The 27,955-nt window shown below is 28.2% G+C and overlaps 1 protein-coding gene across 5 annotated transcripts; it reads left to right on the forward strand.

Annotated features, from left to right (window-relative positions):
• Window positions 1–796: 796 nt before the first annotated feature.
• On the forward strand, window positions 797–27,955 carry LOC107443537 (uncharacterized). 5 transcript variants are annotated; one of them, XR_006224641.1, is made up of 7 exons: window positions 817–897; window positions 24,488–24,606; window positions 25,332–25,376; window positions 25,449–25,517; window positions 25,659–25,761; window positions 26,582–26,660; window positions 27,867–27,955. XR_006224641.1 is itself a non-coding variant. In XM_021147273.2 (6 exons), the coding sequence occupies exons 1-5, from the start codon at window positions 832–834 to the stop codon at window positions 25,750–25,752; spliced, it is 393 nt and encodes a 130-aa protein (XP_021002932.2). In that variant the 5' UTR covers window positions 817–831; the 3' UTR covers window positions 25,753–25,761; window positions 27,867–27,955. The 5 variants fall into 5 exon arrangements, 1 of the variants encoding a protein (XP_021002932.2); XR_006224644.2 differs by lacking the exon at window positions 817–897 and adding an exon at window positions 1,081–1,206; XR_006224643.2 differs by lacking the exon at window positions 817–897 and adding an exon at window positions 1,914–2,078.

Here is a 27,955-nt window from a genome sequence, read left to right on the forward strand (position 1 = left end):
CATAAAAGAACGATCTTAATTTAACTTTCCCCAGCATTTAGAAACACAAGGAGGCGGATATAGCAACAGTTATGTAAAATAATTGTAATAATTGTAGTCAAGCCTGTAGTAATTTTTTTAAATTTACTTTTGGCGGAAAATTTTTGTTACATTTTTTTTACAAAAAGAAAAATTTTTGTTTGCAAAATTTAAAAACAAATTAAAGATAGATCTTAACTGGAGGACAAAATTTAGACCAGACTTTTCTCATGACTGCTTTCAGTTTCGAGGACTGAAGAGTGGCACCCATGCGTCCCACAACTACTTTATTTAAGCTGCTCAATGGGCTAGGGACGATGGTAGGTAGCGGGTTCGAAACTGGCGGTTACCCTGGATGTATCTTCATGCTAACCTTCTCTGTATTGTACTATCTGTCCTTCTATTTGACAAAGGTTTATAATCCTAAATTGGGCACACAAGCCTGCAAATGTATGAAATTCCAATAAACCAATTCACAACGGTCTGGGAAAGATCTCTAAGGATGATTCGAAGACATGTCATCACAATTTTGTTCTTCTGTAAAGGACATAGCAGTCCTAGTTTGGTGGCCTTACACTTGCACGCGAAGTTGAACAACTCACGATAGAATAGTTTATCGAGATCCGATACCACACACCCTCGGTTATTTCGTAACCTGATCAAAATTATTGCCCATCCGATAACTGAAAGTTTGTAGCGGTGCTTGACTTTGGTGCTCAACTGGGTACCGTGTCTTTTGCTTGTAGGACTGTAATATGCACATAAGTTTGCATATGTATGCTGTGTAACCATAAATTAGTCTAATTTCAATATATGCTTACAGTTTCAAGCCCAGGCGTCCTGTCGAAAATTAAAGGATTTTCAATTTCGTCAAAAAAGGTAGGACACTGCACTGGTAATTTCCTCTATATTATTCTAAATTGCTATTTAATGTTATAATTTTATTCTGCTTTACGGTTTTGAAAGATATCTTTGTTTTGTATTATTTCAGTCAATTTTTTTTTAGCTGCAACTATATTGAATTTTCATCGGTTTAATCAAAAATGAAAGTAAATGAATTAAACAAGCAAACAGCGCATTACTGATCTACCAATCAATCCATAATTGCACACAGTTGCTTTATTACGTTAATGTTTGAGAACAATCGCTGTTTTTAAAAAATTGCCTTTTTCTCGCTATCTAATAAACGTAAGTATTTTCTCTAGATTTTAAGAAATGTATTTTACTGAAAGATGTAATTGGCATGTATTTTTGTAATTTAATCTAAAATTCAAGATGGCGAAAAAGGAACTCAAACAAGGAGAATTGTTGAAAATCCTTTTTGGTTGCATGAAGTTCCTCTCTCAACCCAAAATTGCCGTTTCAGAACTATTTTTTGTTATTTTGCTGATTTTCTGTTTTCGATTATTAGTTATAGCTAACACCAAAATATTTTATATTTGGAAAAAAAAATTAATAAAATGTTAGGACAAAATGCTAACATGAATAAGAGTTAAATTTATTTAATTGTTCGTATATTTTAATTTTTTTTAAAAAATAAGAAATTTTAATGAAACTACGCAAAATCTTAGCTGAAAATCCTTGATAACAGTAATTTGCATTAAAAATTTCAGGTGTTTTTACGTAAAGTGTATCAGTTTCAGAATGCCGCAAAACTTTAACTTATTGCTATTTTTAACTACAATGGAAAATAAATAAAGAAAAACGCAGGAAGCCACTGAAAACCTAGTTTAAACGAGATTTTTTCCCCCATTTCAAAATTAGACATTCAAAAAAAAAGAGGTGGTACAGTTGAAAAGGGGGTGTGTTAATGGACAGGTCACAACAGCAAATGATAGTCTTGACACTGTAACGGTCACTCTGTCCGTTGATTTCATCCAATCTGAGGGGCCTTACCTTTGTCTACCAGGAACTATAGATAACCACACCAGGGGGTAATCTTCCTTTTCTTAAAGCTTGCTCAAACTCATATTTAGTATTAGTTGAACTTTAAATTTTGCTTAAGGAGTTTTTCTCCAAGTTTCCTTGCTCTCCTTCGTTTCCTTCGTCTCTCCATAAAAGTAAGTCTTTTCAAGCAATTCTATGACATCTCAATCGTAATGTGTTTAGTTTAAGTTTTTATTTTTTTATTAAAGCGTTTTATAGAAATAGAATATTTATTGCTATCGAACTTTATTAACTTCTTGTCTAATATTTTTTCCTTCTTCAAATTTAAGTCATATGAATGGCAATAATGTATATTGAATTACAATTTTTCTAATGAACTGAGTTATTGCTTTGCTATTATTGTATTTATTGTGTTTAAACTAAGCACTTATGGTCTTACACAAATCTAGATGATTTACTTAGTGTCTTACAAATTTAGAATTATTGATCAAAAAGTTTGTCTGAATTGACTAGTAAATATCAAAATTAAAGTTTAAAGTAGTTTTTGTTCAAGTAAATACTGCTATTAACCATTCCTTTACCCTATGTGACCACGAAAAGTACACTTATTCGCAAAAAAAAGAAGAAAAAAAAGAAAAGGAAACAATAAAAAAAAAAAAATTTTTCCCCGTCGAAATAAATTGAATTTCTTGAATGGTAAATTTTTACTGAGTCACTAATATTTTGGAATCTTAAAATTTCCTAAATGTTGCGAAAGTGAATTTATTTTTTATTTTGCTTATTGCATTATGTCGGGGTCACCAAAAATTTCAGGCTTCTTTGAGTATGCCGGCCTATAATCACATATTTATTAACCAATTTTTAATATCACCAATTTTTACTATATTTATAGTTTTTCTTCAAATTTTGATCTTTTGTTCGACCTGAAAGAGTAAAACAAGTTTATAATTTTATATATACATTGTGAAGCGGAAAAAAATCTTTTATATTGTCTTAAAATTCTTCACGTCTATTTTTTTCATGTTTATTTTCAGAATTTCGTTTCGACATAATATGGTCTTCCCTGTTTGATGAAACAGTTAATTCTTATGAAATAGGAGGGTGGAATTGTTTTTGATCTAAAAATATATTCTTTCTGGCTCGTTTTACCATGTAAAAGTGTTTTCCCCTTTTTAAGAGTGTCCGCGCAGTGAAGTAAACTGACTTGTTTTTTCAAAGGAAGTCTTAGAATTTTTATTCCTCTCGTGAATTCTCTTTTTGAAAAGTTTCAAAAGTTTAATAAGTTAAATAATTTGTATTGCATTATGATCAGGTTTTGGACAGTGATTCAATGGCAAGGAGATTTACAACGTAATAACTACTATACTAGATGAGTTTTATGACTGCCATTGTTGTTCTTAGGTTTTATTCAAAAAGTTTACAAGATCAAAAAATGATTATATAGCGACTTTTAGTAAATAAAATACTTGTAATAATGCAAACACATTTAGTGGTTTGAATCTTTTCAATTTTATATTTTAAATGCAAAGAATTATGCTGACATTTCTCTGTTTTCGTGATCATGATTAGAAAACTTCTCCAATGATTAAATCGTTTAAATAACTATTTGTAGCTCATAATGTTTTTAGAGTGATTGAAATTTAAATATAATTTATAACTATTTTAAAAAAGTGGTAGTTAATCTATAACATCTTGCATTGCTCAATATTAATTTCAGACCAACAAATTAGCTCCATATGCGGTTTCGTTTCCATGGCTTGGCCACTATTATATGGTGGTGGCGGCAGATTGATGTCTAGCATTATAATGTTATGAGCGCCTTCAAAAAACAAGCAGATCTGCAAAAAATTTTAAGAAAATGATACGATTATTTTTTTCTTGTTTCTTAATTATCCTAATTTAATTAATTCGAGCTTAATTTCGTATCCTTTTATGAATTCTGGTGGAATACCGAATGCTTTCAAATTTAAAAGATAGAATTTTTGTATAATTAATCGTGAAATATAGGTCAGTTTTTCAAATCTTAAGATGTGATGTGTTAAAAGGAAAGCAACGACATCCTAAAAATATTTGAATGAAAATATCTGATTTTAATGCATATTTGAGACAAAGTTTAGTAATGTGATCTAAATAAAAGTAATTTCGGTAAAGATCAAAACTCAAAAAAAAAAAAAAAAAAAAAAAAAAAAAGAGTTTCCTGCGTTTCATTGTACGTTTTGCAGAAAGTATTTATGTAACGCTGAAAGTATTTATGTAACACTTAAGTTAATTGCGCAATGCTTAAAGTAATCGTGTAATTATGTGACGCTTAAAGTAATTATGTAACGCTTATTAAACAGCAAAGATGTCGTTTACTACTTAATGTCTTTAACAGCTAATTTGAATTTTCATACATATTTCGATTTTCAGGTTTGTAAAAGTATTTTTGCTTGCTATCAGTACCTGTTCAAAAGCTTCCTTATTGTTAGGGGTAGTACTCTTTCATCATTTGTCACTGAGTCAGTTTGAAGAAAATTATCACCTTCGGTGTCATTTTTGAGGCCTTCCTCCCCTTATTCCATCCCTCATTGTCCACTGTGGCAAAGGAAATGCCATTCACGTGTTATCCCCCCCCCTCTGTTTCTTAGAACGGGTCTGTAACTAATCTGCTCAGAAAATGTGATTGTGTTGTAGTAATTTAAGAAACTCAGAATATTGCTGCTGAAAACATGCTGAATATTTTCTTTTTTCCTTTTTTGTAGTTTAAATCTCTATCCCTAATTCAGCGAACTCTAAAAAAATTATCGATATAATTTTTATTTTTTGTGAGAATTTTAACCTATAAAAGAACATTTTGTATATTTGAACTGAAATTAATATTTTGAAAGAATTTTGCTTGAATTTTTATTTCTGTAAGATTTTTAGGTAATTCAAATTAAGATTTTTTGGTATTTTTTGATTCCTTTTTATTTTATCTGACATTTGAATATGATCTAATCATTAATTTTATCTAAACATTTCGAATTTAAAGTTTTATGAATTCCTTTTGCTTTATTTAACGCTCATTAGTTGAGTAAAGATGTACAAACACTAATTCTTTCATGCTGTTCTTCGAAATATTTTCGTTTCGAAAGAGTTTTAATTTCTTTTTGCACCAACGTTAGGTGCTTCCCCCTTTAACTACTGTAAGAAATTTCTCCTCACCCTACACTGAGTATGTAAGGGTTTAATTTCGCAATTTTACTATGTAGTGCAATGTTGCATTAAAATTATAGTTATTAATGTACCCGATCTTACATTAAAATAATATCTTAGAATCATTTTTAAAAAAAGCAATAAATATTAATAAAACGTTCATTTTAAGTAAACGTTATTTTGTTACTTTCTGCACAACGATTGTCTTTAAACAAATTTTTAGTTTGATTTTTTAAAAAAGAAACTTTTATATAGTAGAGGTGTAAGAATGTAGAAGGCGTTGTATTCTTTTAAAGTTTTTACTTTAAGTTATCAAACTTGTTCCGCGTTAGTTTTAGGAGAACATACAAGCAATTAAGTTATTTTTTTTAATGTCTGATAATACAGCTTATTTTGAATTTTTGAAAAATTTACTTTTCTAGTAAAAGAACGCCAGTTTTAATTTTAAAAAATAAATGAATTATGAATCGAATTTTTTTATGCATTAAAAAACTAATCTTAAAGGAATTCATAAGAACAGGAAATTGACTTCACGAAACAAAAAAGAACAAAAACATTTAATTGGCGTTAGGCCAACAATTAATATTTTCAAACTTCAATAATCTTCGCTTTCCTCAGCTTTGTACAATTAATAAACTTCAGGATGAGAACAAAAACGCAGCCAAGATATCTTATACTTAAGCTTTTTCTAAAGCCTTTCCTTTTGAGGCCCTGTTTTTTTTTCTCGGATAAATAATTACTCTAAACCTACTTTTTATTAAATTTCAGATGCTTATTAACTCATCCACAAAACATTCTAAAAGAACTTTTTAAAGTGTCAGTTAATCTTAGAATAAAAAACCCTTAACAATATGTATTTAGTGAAAACATTTTGGGATAAAAAATGCTATGTTAGCGAAGATTTCAACTTTTCTTTAAACAAGAGCATAATTATCAACTTCAATCTATAAAAAAAATGGCTAAAAATTAGCCTTTCAAAACACTAGTTTATTACATTTGCTTGCAAAAATTACACCCTATGATTATAAATTCGAACATGGGGCCAAAGGAGGCGGTGATTTTACAAGATTAAATCTCTTGAAAAAAGATTAGTTGTAATATACTCTTCCTTGAGAAAAAAGTGTTTACAAAAAATGTTTAGAAAAAGCAAGCCACAGCGACGTCTGCAATTAAGTATTTGGCGTCTTCTTAATCAACTGACGATATGCATTTCGAACATCTGCAATTAGCTTAAATAATTGCATATCTTGTAGACTAATTATAACGTTCGGAAGTTGACATTGAAAAGTTAATTATCTTAATCAACATTAATTACACCCCGTTTTCTTAAGTACGAAAAAGTTCTTTTAATCTGGCCTCCGTCTCAAATGCTACGTTTAGCAAACGATTTTCGTTGCTTAGTTTTTTCTGTTATTGTTCAAACATGATTTAATTTTAGGGGATCTTCTGCTAATTGAATAAGGTGAAAAATGTGGTTTGAAACTAGTTCAGCCAAATGAATCTTTTCAAATCTAGTTACGAGTACAGTTTTTTGGAATTTTTTTTTTTTTAAAGTTTGGAGAAATTTGTATTTTTTAAAGTTCGGAGAAATTTTTATTTTTTAAAGTTCGGAGAAATTTTTATTTTTTAAAGTTTGGAAAAAAATTTTATTTTTTAAAGTTTGGAAAAAAATTTTATTTTTTAAAGTTTGGAAAAATTTTTTATTTTTTAAAGTTTGGAAAATTTTTTACTTTTTAAGGTTTGGAAAATTTTTTACTTTTTAAGGTTTGGAGAATTTTTTACTTTTTAAAGTTTGGAAAATTTTTTACTTTTTGAAGTTTGGAACATTTCTTTTTGGCGAACAGAGTTTAGTCCATTTTCAGTTCATGTTTTTGTTTAAAAGTTGAAATTATTCGCTACAAATGTATGTACTTGAATTCCCATTCATGCTTCCTGTATCTAATTCTGTGAAGACCCATTTGTGAGCACAATAGTTTTTCCTTGTAAATTTTCCTGTTTGTAACTTTCTCTGCATTTTTTTTTAAATTTCATTAAATACTCTAGTATATTTCACCAAAGAGAATTCATTAAATAGTAATGCCTTTCCTACAAATATTTAATTTTTTTTTAGTATTATAAGTTCTTATGTGGATTGAACAGTTTTACCCAATGCTTAAAAATAAAAGTAAATACAATTTACTGTTTGAAATGAGATTTTATAAAGAAGCAATACCTGACCTGTTAATTTTATGCTTATGGCAACCAAGAAAAATAACTGTTTCAATTAACCATCTTTAGTTAATTTTTATTGAAATTAAATCACGGGAGAAGTTGCTTTTTTATTGAAAGTGTACGATGATATTATAATTTCATTACAGTTGAAATTTCATCGAATAATCCTAGTGTGCATTTTTAAGGGAAAAGTGTAAAATTTTCTAATGGTTATCTAATAGTTGTTTCTTCGTATAAATTTAATTCATACTTTTTTTTTAATGTCGCAGTTGTAAGCTGCAGTTTAAAACACATACACTATTCTAATTTTTATCAATCTACAAATACATTATTGCAATATGTGACGTGCCCCTCATATTCTCGGAAAGGGGTGAAGATGTCTCAAGCCTCGGTTCCTGCAAGTGTTATTCCCACAGGAAATAGTAAAAAATAATAACAGGAGTAAAAATAAAAATGAACAGAAGTAGTTTCTCCTGTTTCTAAAAGCTGTGAAAAAGAAATCAGTGTAAAAAATTAGACGACTCCGTGAAGGGACTTTACCGTTAATTGCAGACTCCAAACTGAAGCATTATTTTTCTCTCCACTTCGCACGTCTGATAGGGAAGAGAGGAAAATAACGGTAATTAATGTTAATTAGTGCTCTTTCCCTCTTATTCCTCTTTCCTGGAGAAAGGAAAAAGGGAAAGTTGTAATTGAGATGCGTTTTGGTCTATGAAATCTATTCTTTGATTTTTGGATGGAGAATTGAACTTAGATTTTGTTTATGCTTTATTTTATAATTAAAGTTTGTTTTGCAAAACTAGAATTTTTTGGTAAGCGTTGAATGCATTTTTTAAAAATTAAATAGTTCAAATAAACAAGAAAATAGTTCAAATAAACAAGAAAATATTTTGCCGCAAACTACTGCTCTATTCGTCCAATTTTTGCGTAGATTTTCGGTCTCAAGTCCATCAGTTTCGTGAGAATTTTTTTTTTTTTTCGTTTTTTTTNTTTTTTTTTTTTTTTTTTTTTTTTTTTTTTTTTTAAAAAAATAATTCAAAATTCTTCGAAAATCTTCGAAATTCTTCGAAATATAGGCCATGAAAACTTTCATAATTAGTACCCTGATGTGAATATTAAATGATTAAAACGCATGATTAGTGCAATATGTAATTCATTAGTGCAGAAATAGTTCAGGAATGCATGGAAAGAAAATGTAATCAAATGGTGGTTATTATCGATTTTTCATGCCACTGGCGCTCAATTTTGTGTGAAAGTCATAAGCAATTCAAAAAAAATTGTTTTTGTGCATTTTAATTTTTATTTAAAATATGAAGATCGGGATGTAAGACATTGTTTGATGATTTAATAGCGAAAATAGCAATATTTGTAAGCCTTTTATGTTATATCCAGGTAAAAAAAATAATAATAACAGTTCCATTTACGGTATTATAGTTTCCTTATTTTTACGAGTCATAAGGGCTTCTGCCTTTCCATGATGTTTAACCATGTTCAACTATTGAATTTGTTAATGAAAATAATATTTTGCTGAGAAAGGTAATTTTCAGAATAAGAATGTTTTTAAATCTCTCTGTGTATTGCTTATTATAATTGCATTTGACTATTTCCATGACAAATATCATTAATTGTACGATAAGCACATGTTCGTGAAATTGCACGATTTTAGATTTTCTATTTTTCTGATATGCTGCTTGTATAAACTTTTCCGTTTATAATACCCTTTATACATTTTAGAGGATTATTTTATAGTAGTTATGTAAACAGTGAATTCAAAGTATTCCTTGCTCTTTTAATAGTATCCAATTTTTGGAAAAATGAAAAAGTTTGGAAAATGCAATTTGTTAGAAAAAAAATTAACCTGGATTTTTATTCATGTTTAACTTTAAAAATACTTTCAGAATTTTTGCTTGAGGTTTGCCAATGTCCTAATTTAATTGCTTTAGTTTTTCCTACTAAATATGCTGAATTATTTTTATTCGGATTTTTAAAATTTTAAAATAAAATAACTTCCTCAAATGAGCATAAAATAAACTGATACCATAGATTAAAAATATAAGCATTTTTTATAAGGTTTAATCTGTCACAGATTTAGAATATTGCAGTCAATTTTGTTTTATAGTTAATGAAATGAATGAGTTTGTATTTGTTAAAAAAAATGTAGTGTTTCCGTATAAACTTTTATGAAACCTTATAAAGATCCATGAGGTTCCTTACGGCTGAAAATATTTTGGAAAAAACACGTTAGCAATAAAAACCACGCAGAATTTTTATTCTTATTAACTTAGAAAATATTTTTGAAACTTTTGCTTGAGGTTTGTCAAGGTTTTAAAGAGCAGAAAAAAAAATTACCTAAAATTTCACAATGTTCTTGAAAAGGGTTGGATATACCATCTATGCCTAGATGAAATCCTGATATACTCTAACAAGAATTTTTATTTTCAGTGATATCCATTATAAGAAAGCAATTTCATCTACCACTATAATCCTGTTCCCCATTTATATTGGGAGATAAGCCCCAGAAAGGGAGCTTTCTTCTATTGCATTAAACATTAAAGTTTAATGTTACTAAATTAATTACTCTGGCTACTGTACCCTTCCATTTTGCTCTTAATGGCTCTTTTAAACTATATTTCTTTTTAAGCTCTTAATCTCAAACCTGGAAATTATTTCCACTACCCCTTAATTTATACTTTCCCTACCCCCGAGGCTCCAGTTTTTTCTTGCGCTTTTTCAACCCTGTGTATACATTTAAACACTACTTAGCAGTTTTTTTCTCCTACGCAGAATGAAGGATATTGGTTCTTATTGTCTCATTTGTCGTGACGGAAACTGCTCCCTGGGGTGCCCTAGGAGAGATTTTTAAGATAAAAAAAACCTTAATTTTTTGCTGAAATTAAACCCCCAAAAAAATCTAATTGCAATTTAGTATGAGAAACCTATTATTTCAGGAAAGTTAGTGCGCGCTTAATTATGATTGTGAAATGTTGAAGATTTAATTCTGTTATCTTAATTTATTTGGGAGCATTATTTATCCTTAATGTTGGCCTGCAAGTTCAACTAAAGTTGTTTACATTAATTAGTGTAAAGAAATTTATGGTATTTTGAATTTAAATTGCAAAGTAAATTGAGTATAAATAATCTAATAGCAGTTAATTTAAAGTATGAGTAAGGAAGACAGTCTTGACTGCTTAAACGGGATTTTAAATTAATCATAAAAATAGCATTAAAATATTTATACAATGCATAAATTTTTGATTTTGTCAATAGAATCTAGTAATTATTAACCTTCATGCATAGCTAGAGATAAATAGATTAAATTTGAGAAAATAACTTAAATGCATGGATGACACTCCTCAGAACTGAAATCAGTCCTGAAAAAGTCAGTGGTCTGAATATAGTCATCAAATTAAAATAAATTTCGAATTTGTTTTGAATATTTTAAAAAAATTTCCTTTTTTTTCTTCAAATGATTTTCTTCAAAAAAGAAAAGTACTATTTTTTCATATATATTGCTGCTTCCTTCTCTCGGTTTTTTGAAATGCTAAGATAAAAAAACAATTGTGTGAAAAATAAGTAGACATGAATGCTCAGTGCATTTATTCAGTGATTACTGCAAAAAAATACACTAAATTATTGTATTTGTCTCGTTTACTTTAAAATAGTCGTAAAAGTTCGGCTCTTTGTAGTTGATTATTTTTAAAACTTTCCCCCCTTAAAATGCAAGGAATGGGCAAAACTATACATTAAGACAACTCAAATGTGAAGTTTTGTCTATTCGAGAATAATGCACAGCTTAATGAATAGACAATGTTTTTAAATCTGTTCTTACAAAAGACTTGCATAACTATGAAGAGTTTTACGTCTGGACTTTTTTTCCCCCAGATAAATGTTGCACCAAAAATGTAATTCCTTATTAAATTTTCTGATAAATTTACGATCATATTTCCACCAAAAATTTCCTTTTGAAAAATGTATATTTTCCCTCCAAATATTTTGTCTCTTGATGCAAATAAATTTTTTTTCGTACTTTAATTATTACAGAAAGTTCATAAATATAATATGCCATTGGATGCATTGCTTTTACCAACGTCTGCTTTCGAGTCTGATGTTGGTAACTGTTGTGGTTTTGGAAGCTACCAGTGTAGTTATTTCTTTCCACTGTATCCTAAAACAAAAAGGTCTCCAGCTATTGGCTGATGAAGGCCAAAACTTTACATATTCCATTATCGCTCATAGTTCCTTTTGGGGCCATGACTGCTGGGACAGACCATGTAAAGTACAACTTTTATCTACCAAACATTAATTAAATCTGAAACCTTCACTAATTCTGCAATTCATATATGATTTAACATTATTAGGTTTAAACGAGGAAATTATTGCTTGTTTTTGTTTATTTTTTCAGAGCCAATACTGCTGTAAGACCTAACACATGGCAGGCAGCATGATAGAGCTGATTAGAAATATTAACTAATCTGTATAACCCTTTGTAGAGTTTTTATTAAACGTATTCTTCCCATTTTTTCATAATTTTAAGTTAATTTTTAGATTCAAATAAGATTTGATAAATTTGATAAATTGTGGATTTGATATACAACCTGAAACAACTGTCTTTTTCTGAGTTAAAGGCAATTTTCCAAACACGGCTGACTTCCAAACAGTAATTTTTCAAATTCGCAGTTATTTCGAGAAACAATTCGCAAATTTCGCATTATTTAGATCTAAGAGACTTATTCCTTGTAGAAAAACAGCTGCAAACTCTGCTGGATTGTTTCTTCTCGCATATTTCTTCTGATCTCCTGCTTAATTATTCTTCTAGTTTTTGTCTAATTCTTCTAGTAACAATTCCTCTAGTAATAAATTCTTCCAGTTTTTGCCTAATTCCATAAAATTGACTTCGGTTCCTTAAAAAATCCGTATTGAAATAGCATTTTTGCACAGATTATTGCTTGTTTTAATGTTTGAATAAATACTACTTCATAGAAATCAAATACATACTTGATAGAAATCGGTTCTAAACTTTTTTTTTGTTCTAAAATGTTCAATTTTATTTTAATTCAGAACTCCCTATTTAAATTAATAAATCAATTGGTAACTAAATTAATAAATTAATTACCTTTAAATTGATAAATTAAATGACTTACTATTCAAAATTATGAGTGGACATAATGTCACTTATAACTGGAAAATAATGCTGTTTTTCTATTTTGATGACTATGAAAATCCCTAAAATTCCCTAAATGTAAAATATTTAGTACATTATACAGCAATTATCATGAAATTTAAATTTTCTAAAATCTATTGGTTTTTATCCAATCTATGTGTTTGTCCTTTAATTTATATAATTAATTTGATAAATTTTTGAATCTGAATGAAAAAAATTACTTTTTAGAATTTTATACTAATACAAATATGATTTTGATAGTATAACGGATTTTTTAGTAATTATTAAATACCAAATTAAATAGTTTTGCTTGCAATTAGTGTAAAAAAATATATAAAATTGACACCGGTGTACGCTCTGCGATGAAGTGTAAAAAGGGATACATAGATCCAGTGCTTCAGTCTTGGATTTTAGGCGAATATTACTTTAAAATTAGTTCAAATAATTATCATACGAATTAAGCATATTTTTATTAAATGTCAAAATACAAATTATGTATGGGAAAAATATTCTGCTGTTCTCAAGTTACGCAATAATTTTTTTCTTTTAAGTAAGTAAAAAATCGCATGAGCGAACCCTTTTCAAAAAGTATCTTAAGGCTTGACTTAAGCAGCTACTTAATATCTGCTCTTTTTACTTGGTTGGTTTTGAATCATAAGCATTCAGTAGAAAAAATAGTTTTAAACTGAATCAATCTGTTTTTCTTAAATGCATTATTATTCGTAGAAAGTAATTTTATTTTTCACCCGTAGAAAAGCAAATTTCAACCGAAAACAGAACATATAAGCAAGAATGAAAATAATCTTCAGCGAAACCACTAAAGAGCTAATTTAGAAAAATCAATCAATTAACGCCATTGTCTAAAAAACCCGCACTAATTTCCTAGCATTAATTATTTATTAAAGTCTTCTATCATCGCTATTAATATTAAAGTCATTCAAGACTAATTTTTTTTTGTGTGAGAAAAAACAATCTGCGTAAGTGGTAACGTAACAAAGTTACATTAAGGAAGCTTTTTATCTTCAACGCTACATTTGTTTTCAATGTTTTTATAGCATTCGCATATTGGGGAGAAAGAATTTATTCTTTAAACACTTTTTCTGGCATTTCTTAAAGCTGTTTCTACTAATTACTTTTATACAGCTTAGAGTTACAAGCTGGAAAAAAATTAAAGGCATTTGATTTCCTTGCCTTTCGCTCGAAAGTGGTTTAAGTTTATCATTATTTCACTCACAGATAAACATTGATGTTGAACATCGTTCTACGTTGTTAATCAATCCAAATAATATGCTCAGCCAGTATTAAGTTATATGTATGTTTTCAAACACATAATTAATATTTACAAGAGGCTAAATAAAAATGTATTTTAGTGTTTTGTGTTGCTTTATTGAAGTTTTTATTTTTTATTGTGTAAAAATGTTTTTATTTTTATTGGGCGAAAATGTTTTTATTTTTTATTGGGCAAAAATGTTTTTATTTTTTTGTGTAAAACTTTTTTATTTTTTATGGTGTTAGCACAATTTTTACTGTATTTAGTATGTTTTATACTTAGAACTGTTTTAGCATGATTTTTCGAACTATGAATAATAGTAAAATCATACTTTTTTGAGGCGTTCACTAACACTTAAAGAAATAATTTAACACTTAAAGAAATACTGCAACTATAAAAATAAAATAATTTTACAGGGCGCTTCACCCTTTAAATGAAGAAAAAAAGAACCTAAAATTGATAGTTTTTAAAATGATACCTGATATTTATGCAAACTTAATTTTTTTAATTTTTTAATTTGACACAATTCATACGATATTTCTAGAATTTCTTATATCGCTGTTGAATATAAGTAATTTATTCAAATTTTGATGTGATATTAAATTTTTAATTTGTCTTTCTTAAATTTCGATGCTATGCCGGAAATTTTATCAGTCCGCTTTTCCTCTAATTTTGCTCTTAGAGAATGTGGCGTTAATTTTCAATGAGAAGAACTTATGGTTATAATCACTTTCTTCCCATCTGGCGCAAGGGAGAATTCGTTCTTTTTTTCGTTCCCTATCACCCTTTTCACCTTCCGCTATTGAGGGAGAGGTCTAAAAAAAATATCACAAAGGGTTGAAATAAATACACGTGCAAAAAAGACAACAAAAAGCAAACTTGGCTTTTATTACCGTCCTATTTGTTTTTGGCCTGTTAACCACCATTAATAGCATTTCTTTTAAGAAAGTAGGGGCTGTTTTTTGCATTCTTTGTGGATGCTCTGAGAGAAAAAAAGCAGAAAAGGATGGCGGTTAGTTGTCCAGAATGTTTTGGAAAACGACAGGTGCAACGAATTTGTGACCGTAATTAACTTTGCAAGCAGACGATATGGAATATGCTTGTTTTGTTCGAAAGCGTTTTTCCATGGCCGAAAATTATATTTTATTGGAGTTTAGTTGTAAAGCGTAGAATGAATTCTTTTTTCGTAAATAATGAGATGAAAAAAAGATGCATTTACTTACGGCTAATATCTAACTTCCATAACAGTTTATTCTTAATTACACTAAAAAATTTTTAAATCTAATTTTTTGTAAGGATTGTGAAGGGAATGTGCTTTACATTTGTTTTAATAAATGCGAATACTTTAATTTAAAAGCTGTTGTGCTAAAGTAATTGTAAGTTTTTAAAGTGATTTAGGAAAAATTTGGAAGTTTTTTTTGTTGATAGAAATTTTATTCTAATGGTATCTTTCTTTTTATTTTTTTGGGATTGTTCAAAAAATAAACATTCATATTTGTTTTTTAATTTGTTTTTTATAATTTTTATATTTTTTTTAATAATTGTATATTAAACCATTTCCTGAAATTTTTCATACATTAATTTTAAAAAATTAGACATTTTGTGTATACTTCGCAGGAAAGAGTTTTGTTACACATGAAATGATGACATCCTTAATTTTTCATTTGCGGTTTCCACCTGAAAGAATAATCTTAATGATACCTGAATGAAGTCTGATCATCATGATTCGTATATGATTTTCTTCAAATTTTAATAATTTGTTTGTATGCATAATAATTCAATTTTGGTGACTAGCTAGGGTTGCTTTTATATTTTGGTTTTTAATTTTGTTTTTCAAAACTAATTTTCTTAAGCTATTGAAGTGATGACATTGATATTTTTCATTTGCGGTTTCCACCTGAAAGAATAATCTTAATGATAGCTGAATGATGTCTGATTATCATGATTCGTATTTGATTTTTTCAAATTTTAATAATTTGTTCGTATGCATAGGAATTCAATTTTGGTGACTAGCTAGGGTTGCTTTTATTTATATTTTGGTTTCTAATTTTGTTTTTCAAAACTAATTTTCTTAAGCTATTGAAAGTGATGACATTGATATTTTTTTATTTGCGGTTTCCACCTGAAGAAATCTTTCTAATGATGTCTGATCACTTGTTTTAGTCCAACGTTTTCTTTTTAGTCTGGTTTAGGTAAAGCATCAGATGAAATGATGTTTAAGGTATTGGTGTGTTTAGTTCACAAATATAAAAACGAAGAAAAGTGTGCTTTTATTTTTGAAAATAGAAAAAGTTCACTAGGAAGTTAGGAAAGTCTGATGCTTTTAAAATTTAGTATAGGAATAAGTTTAAAAATCTTGTCCAAGGTTGATTGAGTGATGTGTTTAACACTATAATTTAAAAATTCAGACTGCAAAAATTATTACTTTTTAACTTCAAATGAGCTTATGCCACTTTAAAAAAAAAACTAAATTATTCCTGTGCAGCTTCAACCTTAGATTAGCATTTCAATAACTAATGGCATCTTTTTCTAATATAGATTTGTTATTGAAAAAAATTTAAATTATAATTTCTTAATTTGTGGTTGGTCACCCTTGTTGCGTTTACAATCACTGCTGTATTTCTATGCATTTTCTTCTGAAGTTCTATTTAAAAAGGTATACAAAATCTTCATGTCTCTTACATTTCAGAACACTTAATGCTAATTTTGTGTTAATACAGAACAATAAAATAAACTAGATTTTTCTGAATATTATTTAAAGTTGCTTATTTAAAATTTCTTGCTAGGATAATAGAATAAGCTTATTTAATAAATGTTCCTATTTCCGAAACAAAAATTAAAACTTGTCATAGCGCAAGACGAGAAGTTTCTAAAATTAACCGAATGCATTCTGATTTTCAAACAATTAATTCCTCAAACTCGAAATGAAGTGAAACCACTCCTCTCCGGAATCATAAATCGACTCTGTTTACACTTCCTCTAACCTCTTAAACCCAAGGCTTGCCGCCTCTGCGGAGGGAAAATTTGCGAAGACCAATTAAGCTTCCGAAAAGTGGCAACATTCATCATCTTCGTACAATTAAGCGCAGACGAGAGGATACTGTTGCCGCTAATAATTAGCCTCTTTTGGGCAATTGGCAGATTTAAATGACTCGGAATATCGTCTGATATTTGGGGAATCGTTTGCGAGTCCAGTTTCACGGTTTTCCAGGATTCTATAGTGTTCTAGAGTATTGAAGTTTCCACGAAATATGGTATTTAATATACTTGAAGGGCCGTGAACTCTAATGCGGATGGGTAGTAAGACGATATTAAGTTTTGGCGTTGGATTGGCCGTAACTAGTGATAATTACTGGAGTTAATTAAGATCGTTTCACTTGGACCGGCAGTTTCAGAAGGCTGTTTTGAGTTATATCAGCTGTAAGATAAATCTGAGGGAGTAAGATAAATGGGAGGGGGAGGGATAATAACTTTTTTAGATGAGGAATTTCATTTGGTCTTGTAAATTTAGAACTTACGTAATTATGAGAATAAAGTTTTCAATTCAGATGCCATATTTTTGTTAACTTCAAATGTAAAAACGGCTTTGTCATGATTATTAAATTAAGATCGTGACGAATAGCTGGAAAAAGTGTATGTTTAGTACATATATCTTTTTTTTTATTCGAACTCTTCTAGCCACGTAAAAGTGTTTTTACCTTTTTAAGAGTGATTCCGCAGGAAAGTGCTGGATAGGGAGAATTTACTGAATATTTATCTCCAATTTTGACATTTTCTGTTTAAAATATGTTTTGTCCATTTTTTTTTTAAAAAATTTGTTTCCAGTTTTTAATACCCCTAATTGCTTGATAGTGTGCAGTCATATCTAGAAAATTTTTAACAATAAATCAGATTTACAAAGAATTATAATATCGTGAAATCTTTCGTTTCGAACTATAGACTACTTTAGTTTTTCAGAAGTGGTATCTTAATTTAAGAAAAAAAAGTGGTATCTTAATTTAAGATTTATTATTTGAATTAAGGTAATGTATTACTACGATAACATATTAATGCATTAACGCATTAAGTTAAACGTAATTAAGAATTACTATTTGCACTTAAACAATCATCATTGAACAAAACATAAGTTTTTGTTAATTAATGGTATTAGTGTGATAAATTGGTGAACCAAATTAATTTGTTTACCAAATAAAAGTATAATTAGTGTACCAAAATCTTGACTAGATTTTCTAATGAGCTAAATTTCAAGTTTTCATTGTTCAAAAAATTGAATTCTAACATTCGAATCAAATCATATTAATTATTTAGTTCCTGTGAGGGAAGCTAATGTAAATGCAAAAGATTTAATTTACCTGATTTTTAATGATTTCATATTTATTTAATTTTTTATATGTATTCAGTAATTTTTTATGTAGTAATACATTAATCTTTTAAATATTGGTAAATCGCCTTGCCATTTTAGTATTTTTTTGCGCAAGTTTAATAACATTTCTTGACTTTATCTAAAATTTAGAACTCTAAATGTTAATTTCCGCTTTGCTCCTTGTTTTGTAATTCCACAATCAATACTCACAATTATGAAACTAGTTTGTTTAAAGATGTTTTACAAAGAATTTTTAGTGTTTTTTTTATTTTATTATAAGTGATGGCTGAAAAAGTTTTAAAAAACAATGTTTCGAATTTTAACGCAATGTATAGAAGATAAATTGAAACTTTCTCGAGTTACTGAAAAGTATAATTACAAATTGGTACTAAACTGTAAAATTTATTTTGTACATAGCTGTAGTCCATATGCCTAGTTAGTTAAAAAGTAACATTTCAGATCAGTAAGATGTCCGATATTTACTTCTTTTATAATGCTTTTTAATATTTAATTTGTTACGAAAATCTTGAATGTTTATTAATGAGATTTAAAATAAAGTTTTTTGATTCTCAATTGAACTGCAAACGTTTATACTTATTAATCTTTTTCAGCATTAGGACCAAAACTGAATATTTTCCTCAAGTGATTATTACCAACAAAAATCCATTTTTTTTGTTCCGAAGACTGTTACTTTATTTTTCTTTTCCGTCAGCTGTTTATTTTCGCAGCGCTTATTGATAAATTTACTTCCCATTCATTCCAAAGAAAATTATCTTTCTTTCAAAACCTATTTCTAATTTTTGAGACATAACGATTCGTAGACATCTTTTCTCAATCGGTCTACGTTAATTCGATCTTCTAAAAGACATACAAAAGAAACTCATTCGAACAAAAATACAGTTCCAAAAGTTCTATCCCTACCCCAAAAACATTTCCCGCTCTAATTGGAAAAGCAAACGATTACGAAACTCTTTAAATTACCACTTGAGTAAAGCATTTACTGAGCATCAAACATTTAGAAATGTTTTATATACGTCTGATTGTTACTACAGACATTTGGCGTAAATTTTGCTTCCATCAAAATCTCCAATACTTAATTCATTTTGCATTTATGAATATCTTTCGATTATTCTACGATGACCATAAGAATAGATGAGTAATCAGGTTTTGGAAATGAGTTTTCTTTCTATTAATTTGGAATTGTACGCGGAATTCGAAATGGGCAATGGCTATAGTAATTTTGTTCGAAATTCATTAATTTGTGATGGAATAGGGTTTGTTATTATGTCGTTAATAACCTTCTCCGGTAACAGGGGTAGGCTCCTCCTGTATCACATTTAGATCTTTTTGTTGAAAATGTGGGAAAGAATACGTCCGTATTTTCTAATTTGGATGATTTGTCAGAAGTATAGGGTTGCCAAATGTAGTGTATAATATTTGGATTTGTATCGCTTTAAAATGAAATTTTTCTCATGTTAATTATGCCTTTTTATAATGAAAAAATTCGCAAAAATGTGGGTAATAAAGTACAAAATATTATGAAGAAATTCTTAGTATTATAGTTTTAAAGTTAATAATTAAGTGTAATTTAGTCTGAATTTTTTTTCTTTTTTACTTATTTCGATCGCTTTTTTTTCTTTTATAGCTCAGTTTTTATAGCAGCATTTTATCCAGACATTTGATTTTTTTTATACGAAACCTATGTTATGAGCTATAATGCGTACATTTTGTGTTAGGCTAGAATATTGATAATTTTTGACTGACCAAATTTTAGTTTTTCTTAAATTCTAGGCTGCGAGTTTTTTAAATTCTAGGCTGCCAGTTTTTTTAAAAACATTCTAGGCTGCCAGTTTTTTTAAAAACATTCTAGGCTGCCAGTTTTTTTAAAAACATTCTAGGCTGCCAGTTTTTTTAAAAACATTCTAGGCTGCCAGTTTTTTTAAAAACATTCTAGGCTGCCAGTTTTTTTAAAAACATTCTAGGCTTCGAGGTTTATTTAAAAACATTCTAGGCTTCGAGGTTTTTCAAAAAAAATCTTGGCTGCGAGTTTCTGATTTGTATGTAAAACTATAAGTCTTATAGCTTAAATTTTAACAATATACGGAATCTATTAACACTTTTTCTCTACACCGAATCTACTTCAAATTAAAACAATGCAGCAATGTAAGATGGATTTAATTTTTAATTCTTTTATCTGATGACTGCGCATAGGCTGAAAATATGCTTTGAATCTGGTAAGCTATTTTAAAAATATTAGTTAGTTGGAATATAGCAAATATGGTCTTATAATTTTGTCGCCAATCTCGCCATCCTAAAAGCAAATCTCAAATAAGGATTCCCGAATTAGCCAACTTACAATAAGCCCGTCTGCTTATTCCCACGTGCCCAATAAAGGATACGTGATTAATAGCACACCCCCTTTCAAAATATTTCCCTCCATTGTTTAGCTATTTGTCCATCGTGGCATAAAATCTGGAGCCTCGTTTTAAGTATTGCTAATTTGCAACACCCACTTCCCCCCCCCCGAAAAGTTTTAATCGAGTTAAGGATTGAGATTTGTTTTCTACCATCCAAGGATCGAATTAAAATCGAAGAGGATTGTGGGTAGATTTTGCTAATTGGGAAACGAGGCTACAGTTTCGCGTTTTTTTATGGATAGTTTTAAGACTTGATGGGTTAAGGATGAATTAAACAACGTTGAAGATTCTAATGAAAAGATCATTTTGTAAAGAGTGTTTAGATTTCTTTAATTACAGTGAATGGGGGTGGATGGAAAGTTTTGTGAGAAGTTAGGGAAGTACTGAAAAATAAGAATTCAATTGGGTAATTGGAATATTTTGCGAGTTAGCTAAAATTGTGATATAAGCTCAACTACTTTGTGTATTGTTTCATGTAATGATTTTGTGTTTAAATGTTTCTAAACATTTCAAAAGATTATGTCCAAAAGTAGTTAAATATATTAAAAATTTATTTAAATTTTCCAGATTGATTTGATTTAAAAAGTTATTGACAATACGGTACTACACATAGTTAACCGAAAGAAACTGTTTTAAAAGCATTTTTCCTTTGAGCAGAATATTTTTGCCTCTTATTCAGATTGAATATAAAGTGGTATATAGTAGAAATCAGTATAAATTAATTTAAATGTATAAAATTAAACTAAAATATTTCGAACGCCGTTAAGTGTTAAATGATACAACTGATGAGTTCTTATTGATAGCTTACACAAGTTAATAAAAATTTTGCATTAAGCAAAAATAATATTTTTTTAAATTTTTTGCTATTTTTTTCATGCATTTTAACTTGTGTAAAAAATAAAAAAATATAAAGATCTGCAATATTTATAATTTATAAAGATTTAGTGCTGTTAATCACGATGATTTAGTGTTTGTAAAGTTGTAGACAATTTAAATATACTGTTTATAAAAATGTTCAATGATTAGGTCAAGAAGTTTCTTTGCTTAAATATGAGTTTTTCTTTTTTAAATTTCCTTTTTAAAGAATATTTGCGTTGAGAATTTGTCTTTAACACTGGATTGGCCAACGAAGTCATTTTGACTGCTTTTTAATTTCAATTAGAAAAACAATGATGTATATAACATACCTGCCAAGTCTATTGTTTCCTAACGAAGATTCCTATTTTTTACGACTATCTCCTGTTACCAATTTATTCTTCAAATTTCTCAAATTTGGGATAAAATATCGACTGATGGCAAAACTACTTCTCTTTTTACACAACAGATGGTGCTGCAGTATGTTAAGTGTTAATAGTCTAAATAATTATAAATAATGGTTTAAAAAATCGTCTTTAGATTAAGATTAATATATAAATTTTTTACTTTGATAAATGTAAGTGCTTATATAATTTCCAAATTTGAATTTCACTTTTTGACTTACATGATGTATCAAAACTTAACTCGTAGCCTAAAAAATATCACTGGCATACGCTCCGTTGTTTTATTTCTCCAATGTTGGCAGGTATGAAATGAGGCAATTTCAATTTTGTGACTTTTTGTGCAACAAATTATTTTTTTTATTGATATTTACTAATAACTTGCTATATAACTGTAAATAATGTAAAAAAATATTGAAAATTAATTTTAAACAAGTCTTTTTACACATTAATTATTCTTTCCTAATCCAGTAATTTTGACTGCTTTTGAGCAATATAGGTATACACTAAGTTTGTCTTTCTAGTGCTAAATTCTAATTTCTTTGGTACATAAGTGCACCCAACTTCTCAGTCTTTATTAATAATTAAATGATTTTCAAATGACTGCAGAGTTTTGAAAATTTGCGCTGTAAATAAGTACGTGTAATTCTAAAAAAATTATTTTAGAGCACTACTTTTCTTGAATTGAGACATGGCCACGTTCCTTAGAAATTAGGAATGTTCTTTGCTGATATAATTAATGTAGTGAAGACGGTTCTTCTTAGCAAATAAGTTTTTTTCGTTTAATGAATCAACCGAATGAAACAAACCGAACGAACCAAACTTCAAACCTATTCAGTTCATTTAGCTCAGTTAGTTATTATTCTTTTGATTATAAGAACAAACGAAGTTAATATTAATATGTCTAAATCTGAAGGTTACGTTTCTGTTTGCTAAAGCTTTTATGATAAAAATATTCTATGAATATTTTTATGCGAAGATGTAAGTTCTAATTAAAAACAAGAGCAAATACCTCATTACCAAAGATGTATCTAGTCTTTGTAATTGAATTTACAACGTTTAGGCAAACATGCTGGTAAGGAAACGTTTTTTATCAAAGATTTAGGAAAGGTGTTAATATGGTAAAGAGATTGATATTTTTATACCCAAATTAATCTTTTTAATTGCAATAGTGGCACAAGTCAAGAAAGATTCTTAAAATATTTTATTTAAAATTATAATAAAGTAAAACAAAGTAAAAAATATATCAAAGAAGGTGAGAAATAAATTATTAAATCAGTAAAGTAAGAAAATGAGTAAAATATAATAATTGTGAAATTTAAACGTAATAAAAATTTATGATGTTTAATCATATACGACATATGGGAAAGAGTTAAAAATCATAAATGGAAAATACAGCAGTTAGTGATTTGAACTATTAGTTTGAATTTCATTGCCTTATATTTTAGCTATTTCAGGAATTCCTAGATTTTGGGAAAAATTTATGAGCTTTTATCTTGCGTAGGAACTCTTTTTTTTTCCCAAAGTTCTCTTTGCAATTTTTTTTGGTATGGTTATTTTTTGATTTTTATTAACATAGAGATAATGTCTAAATTCAGCTGTCCAGATTCAAGAAGAAAAAAACGAATAATTTAAATTATCAACAATGTGTTTTAAGGCAAATTTCCAAAATTGAACTTGCACCACTATCGCTTTGTGTATAAATCACGTGGTATTGGGCAAAAAGTATATGCTTACATTATGAGTTAATCCAAACCATATAAGTAAATCAAATTTCATGGAGTGATAACTCCTTTCACTACAATCAATCCAAATCATTCATTTGGAAAATATATTTTTTATTTTAGGAATTCTAGAGTGGTTTAATTCGTTTACTGATTAAAAGTTGCGCTAGGAAAGCAGATTTTCAGCTCAGTGTATCTGTTTGTCCTTTGCCGAAGGAAAACTGAAAATTTCTCTAAAAAAGGAAAGATGTTTACTTTTGAAATATTCTATCTAAGAGAAGTGTATACTAATAGATTGAAAGTTGCTAAACTAGGGTTTATTCGTTTGTAGTTTATAAATTGCAAAAACATTTTATTTTTAAAGTTCAACTTCAAGCAAATCTTGAAATACCGAATTCTAATTTCCTTGAAGGGTTCATTTAAGATTAGTTCATTTCGTTTAAGAGGGTACTAAACTTTTCTGCAAATTATGCCTCATCTCAATTGCTGAATAAATTAGAGAAGTATATTGGTGTATTAAAATTAGAGCTACCAGTTAAGATAAAAGTAAACTCTGACATGCATAGAGTAAGCCATGCAGCTTCAAATGCTAAACAATTTTTTTCAAAATATCCTTCAATTTAATTTTTGCATTTCGATTGATAACAATAAAATTCTCTCATTTGTTTGCATTTCGATATTCATTTTTAGGTTTGAAACTTCATAAATCACTCTAGGAATGTCAAACCTGATTTTTTCCGTATGGAGAGTAGAAATAGAATTGGTCGTGAGAAATTTTTCACGTGGTATAGCGATCTCTTAGAAAAAAAAAGATTTTTTTCAGCCATTGCTTAGAATCATTAATACTTAAAACTAGCGTAATTGCTATTCTAGATTGTTGATTAAATCTTCAGTTTAAAGAGTAGATTCATTCCAAGTTTAAAAAAAAAAATCTGTTTTATCAAGAAAAACAGTAAGTAACAGTAAACAGTAAACCCTCCACTAAAGATGAATATTTTTATTTCAGATGAATGAAGCTTATGCCAAAACTTGTAAAAAGTCTGGTTATGAAGTCGTTAAATCAAGAGATATATTTAAGCAACCGGAAACGTCTGATGACGAAGTGAGTCTGAGTTTAAGCGAAGAGTGAGTATAACAATTCTTTTCTTAACAATTCGTATTTTTCAATTTTCTTTATTAAAAAAAAATCAGACTGTTTAATTTTTTATTGCATGATGTCTACTTCTCCTGTCTTGACAATTTTCAAATTTTTTTTTCTTGACAGAATTCTTCCTCCTTTATGTTTTTGATCATGGTCAAACAAAACATAAAGCAATTTTTTAAGGGGTTGCATTAACTAAATCTTTCCTATTTTGTTTTTATAGCTTTCTTCAAATTGTCGTGAAATTCTGATTACGAAATTTTCTTGAAATTAATATTTATGAAGTATAACAATTGAAAATAAAGATGTTTAATGCTCAATAGTCTGAATAAAATTCTAATAGATTTAATGTATACTAAAATATGCTAGGTACCTTTCCCCCATTTCTTTCTTACAAAAATCAAAGTTTATTGGCTATTTTCAAATTCATTTAGTAGATTTGGTATTAAATTCTGAAACATTTTATTACAAAAGTAACTATAAAACTACGCATAATTATTTAGTGAGTAGAAAAATGCAAAATGGAAGCAATTGGCTAAAACAGGCGATTGAGTTTGATACAATATCGCCATAACTTCTTATAAAAGCAGCTTTGATTGAAACGTTACAATCCAGTTTAATCTAAAATGTAAATGTTAAATAAATTCCGTAATTTTTGCAATTTTATTTTGCATTTTTTGTAATTTCAAGTACTATTCCTATTTTTCAGAAGCTCTGTGCAAGCTTCTGCTCCAGCAAATCCAGATACTACCCGGTAAATAAAAGTACATAAAAATATGTATTTTGTGAATTTTGCAATAGAAGAACTAAAGAATATTCTATTTAGGTCAGAGGCAGGAGAATCTACTACTGAAGTTGTACAGGCTCCTATGGAAGAAACCGAACAAGTTGAACAGTAAGAACCCATTTCATATTTAGCGATTTCAGTGCATGCAGAACCAACACCTCATTATTTTAAAAATAGTGTATTTAAATTTTTTTTTACCATTATCTTTTTACTATGATACACTGCATTTCTATAATTTTTCTTATTTAGGGCTGCAACAGTAGCTGAAACTATATCTACAGCTGTAGTAGAAACTATTACCACAACAGTCCAAAACGCTATTGATCGTTGCATTGTCCAGTGATGACCAATGGTAATTACTATCTTTACTAATTTTTGTTAAAAATGCATAATCTAAAGGTTTAAATTCTATGCTTAAAATATATAATCTAAAGGTTATAATCTAAATGTAAAACAACTTCTACCAACAATTTCATTCTATGTCAGTCCTGTATTCCGAATGCTAGTTTCATAGCTGCCAACTCTACTCGATTTACCAGTAGACAAATGGATTTTGCCAGTTTTTCCTGGTCATCTGATTTATTAAAATTTCTCCTGTCCTTCCTATAGAAATAAAATTTTAACGCAATTTATTGTTAATATGCATTACACTTACATAATGATGAAGGGCTCATTCCCAGTTAAAAACTTTATTCATAGTGACCAGTTTAAAAATATCAATAATAAATTGTCTATTACTATCAAAATTATGAGTGAATATAATAAGAAGCATTTCAAGTTAAAGTTCATTTAATATCAATCATAAATGTAAAATATTGTAGACCATTTATAGTTATCAGTGTAATAAAGTTCTTGTACTTTGAAGACAATAAAAGTCCCTAAAATTCTCTATATGTAAAATATTTAATATATTATGCTGCAGTTATTATAATATTTAAATTTCGTAAGATCTACTGGTTTTTTTCCTATCCATTCTATCCATTCAGTTTCTATTTTACAAATTTTATTTTAAATTTTCAAATAACTATTTTTAATTTTTTGAAATTCATAAGAAAACATTATCTGAGGCTAAATCTTTTTGACGAATTTTGTTGGATATTTTGTTGCGAATTTATGCCCCTATGATATAAAATTCTGTTATTCTGTGTCTAAGGTGTTAATTATCTTCCTAGGTTAATTCCACTGTAACAGATATAACGTAAAAGGCTGAAGAATCACTCGCCGAATGATTTGATATTTTTTAATAGCCAGGTAAATTTTAGTCATAAATGAATCTATTTCAGTTTATTATGTGTTTTATATTTTTATTTAGTATCCAGGCATGGGATTTTCTTTCGGATAGGGCAATACGTGCTTCTTGTCATTTTTCCTTTGTTTAAACTCATTTAATTATAAGATTGTTGTAAATAAGAAAACACGGACGAAAGTTTTCTAGTCCAGTTCATACGAAAGTGTAATAGAATTCATTCATTGAACAGTAGTAATAGTAATCACAGTAATAGTAATCAAAGCTTCCAATATTCATTAAGGAAAATTTACATTTTCTGTAATATTATATCTTTTTTAATATCATCTGTTCTGCATTTTTGTTGTAAATATTCATTTTAAAAATGGAGATTATCAGGTATTATAAATTATTAAACAATGTTTCAGATTATACAAAAATTATGCAACAATAATAAATTAAATTTGATATTTTTTACCTCATAAAACAGTTTTAAACCACATAACATTTTAACCTATTTTTCTTTTTACAATTTTTGTTTTCAGATAGATTAAGATTTTTCTGTTCGTAATTTCAAGCCCGAATTCGACAATGCTCTGAATTAATCTTTGTAAATTTTATATTTATTTAAATTCCTTAGGGTGTAGTTTCAGATTGTTCTGACAACTTTTTTATTTTATTAAATACTTGATAATTTTTGAACATCTTTAAACGCTGCTTGGAAGTAAGTTAAGTGTTACATGTTGGCAAATATAAGTGTAGACATCAAATATCATGTAAGTATCATGCATCTAGTATAAAGTATCATGTAGTAAATATCATGTAAGTAGTTTGTAAATGCTATGGAGACATTCAAATATTGTGAAAAGCATTTAAAGAGGGAGGGTACATATGCTTAGCTTATTTTTGCTGGCAAAAGAGGAGGATTATGAGTGCTTATATCTTATATGAAGCACCAGATGCAACAAAAATTTAAATTTTTACTTTTTTTGCAAATTTAAGAAAAAAGCAATGCTTTTAATTTGTATGTTTTTAACTTAGAGTGAATCCAAAAGTACGCGAAATATGCTCACGTAATAAAATTGAGGGATTGCAAATTCAATTTGGTTCAATAAATTTTTTTTGCTCAGAAATCTAAAATTTGTCAATTTGGGTTGTAATCGCATCTCACTTCTTAATGATACCTACCTTAAATAATAAATTACCTTACAATTTTTTCTTTTTAATTATAGGAACTGGGATGCATGAATTTTCCTTTCATACAAAGCTGCAATTTTGTAAATATTTTTTTAAGCTTAAATAAAATAATTTTTGATTTTAA

Source organism: Parasteatoda tepidariorum, chromosome 10, assembly GCF_043381705.1.
Source record: "Parasteatoda tepidariorum isolate YZ-2023 chromosome 10, CAS_Ptep_4.0, whole genome shotgun sequence".
NCBI classification, from domain to species: Eukaryota; Metazoa; Arthropoda; class Arachnida; order Araneae; family Theridiidae; genus Parasteatoda; species Parasteatoda tepidariorum.

Coding starts and splice junctions, on each gene's coding strand:
- LOC107443537 (XM_021147273.2), top strand. CDS start 832: ATGCTTACAGTTTCAAGCCCAGGCGTCCTGTCGAAAATTAAAGGATTT. Junction 898..24,487: donor TTTCAATTTCGTCAAAAAAG/GTAGGACACTGC, acceptor TTTTTATTTCAG/ATGAATGAAGCTTATGCCAA. Junction 24,607..25,331: donor AGTCTGAGTTTAAGCGAAGA/GTGAGTATAACA, acceptor CCTATTTTTCAG/AAGCTCTGTGCAAGCTTCTG.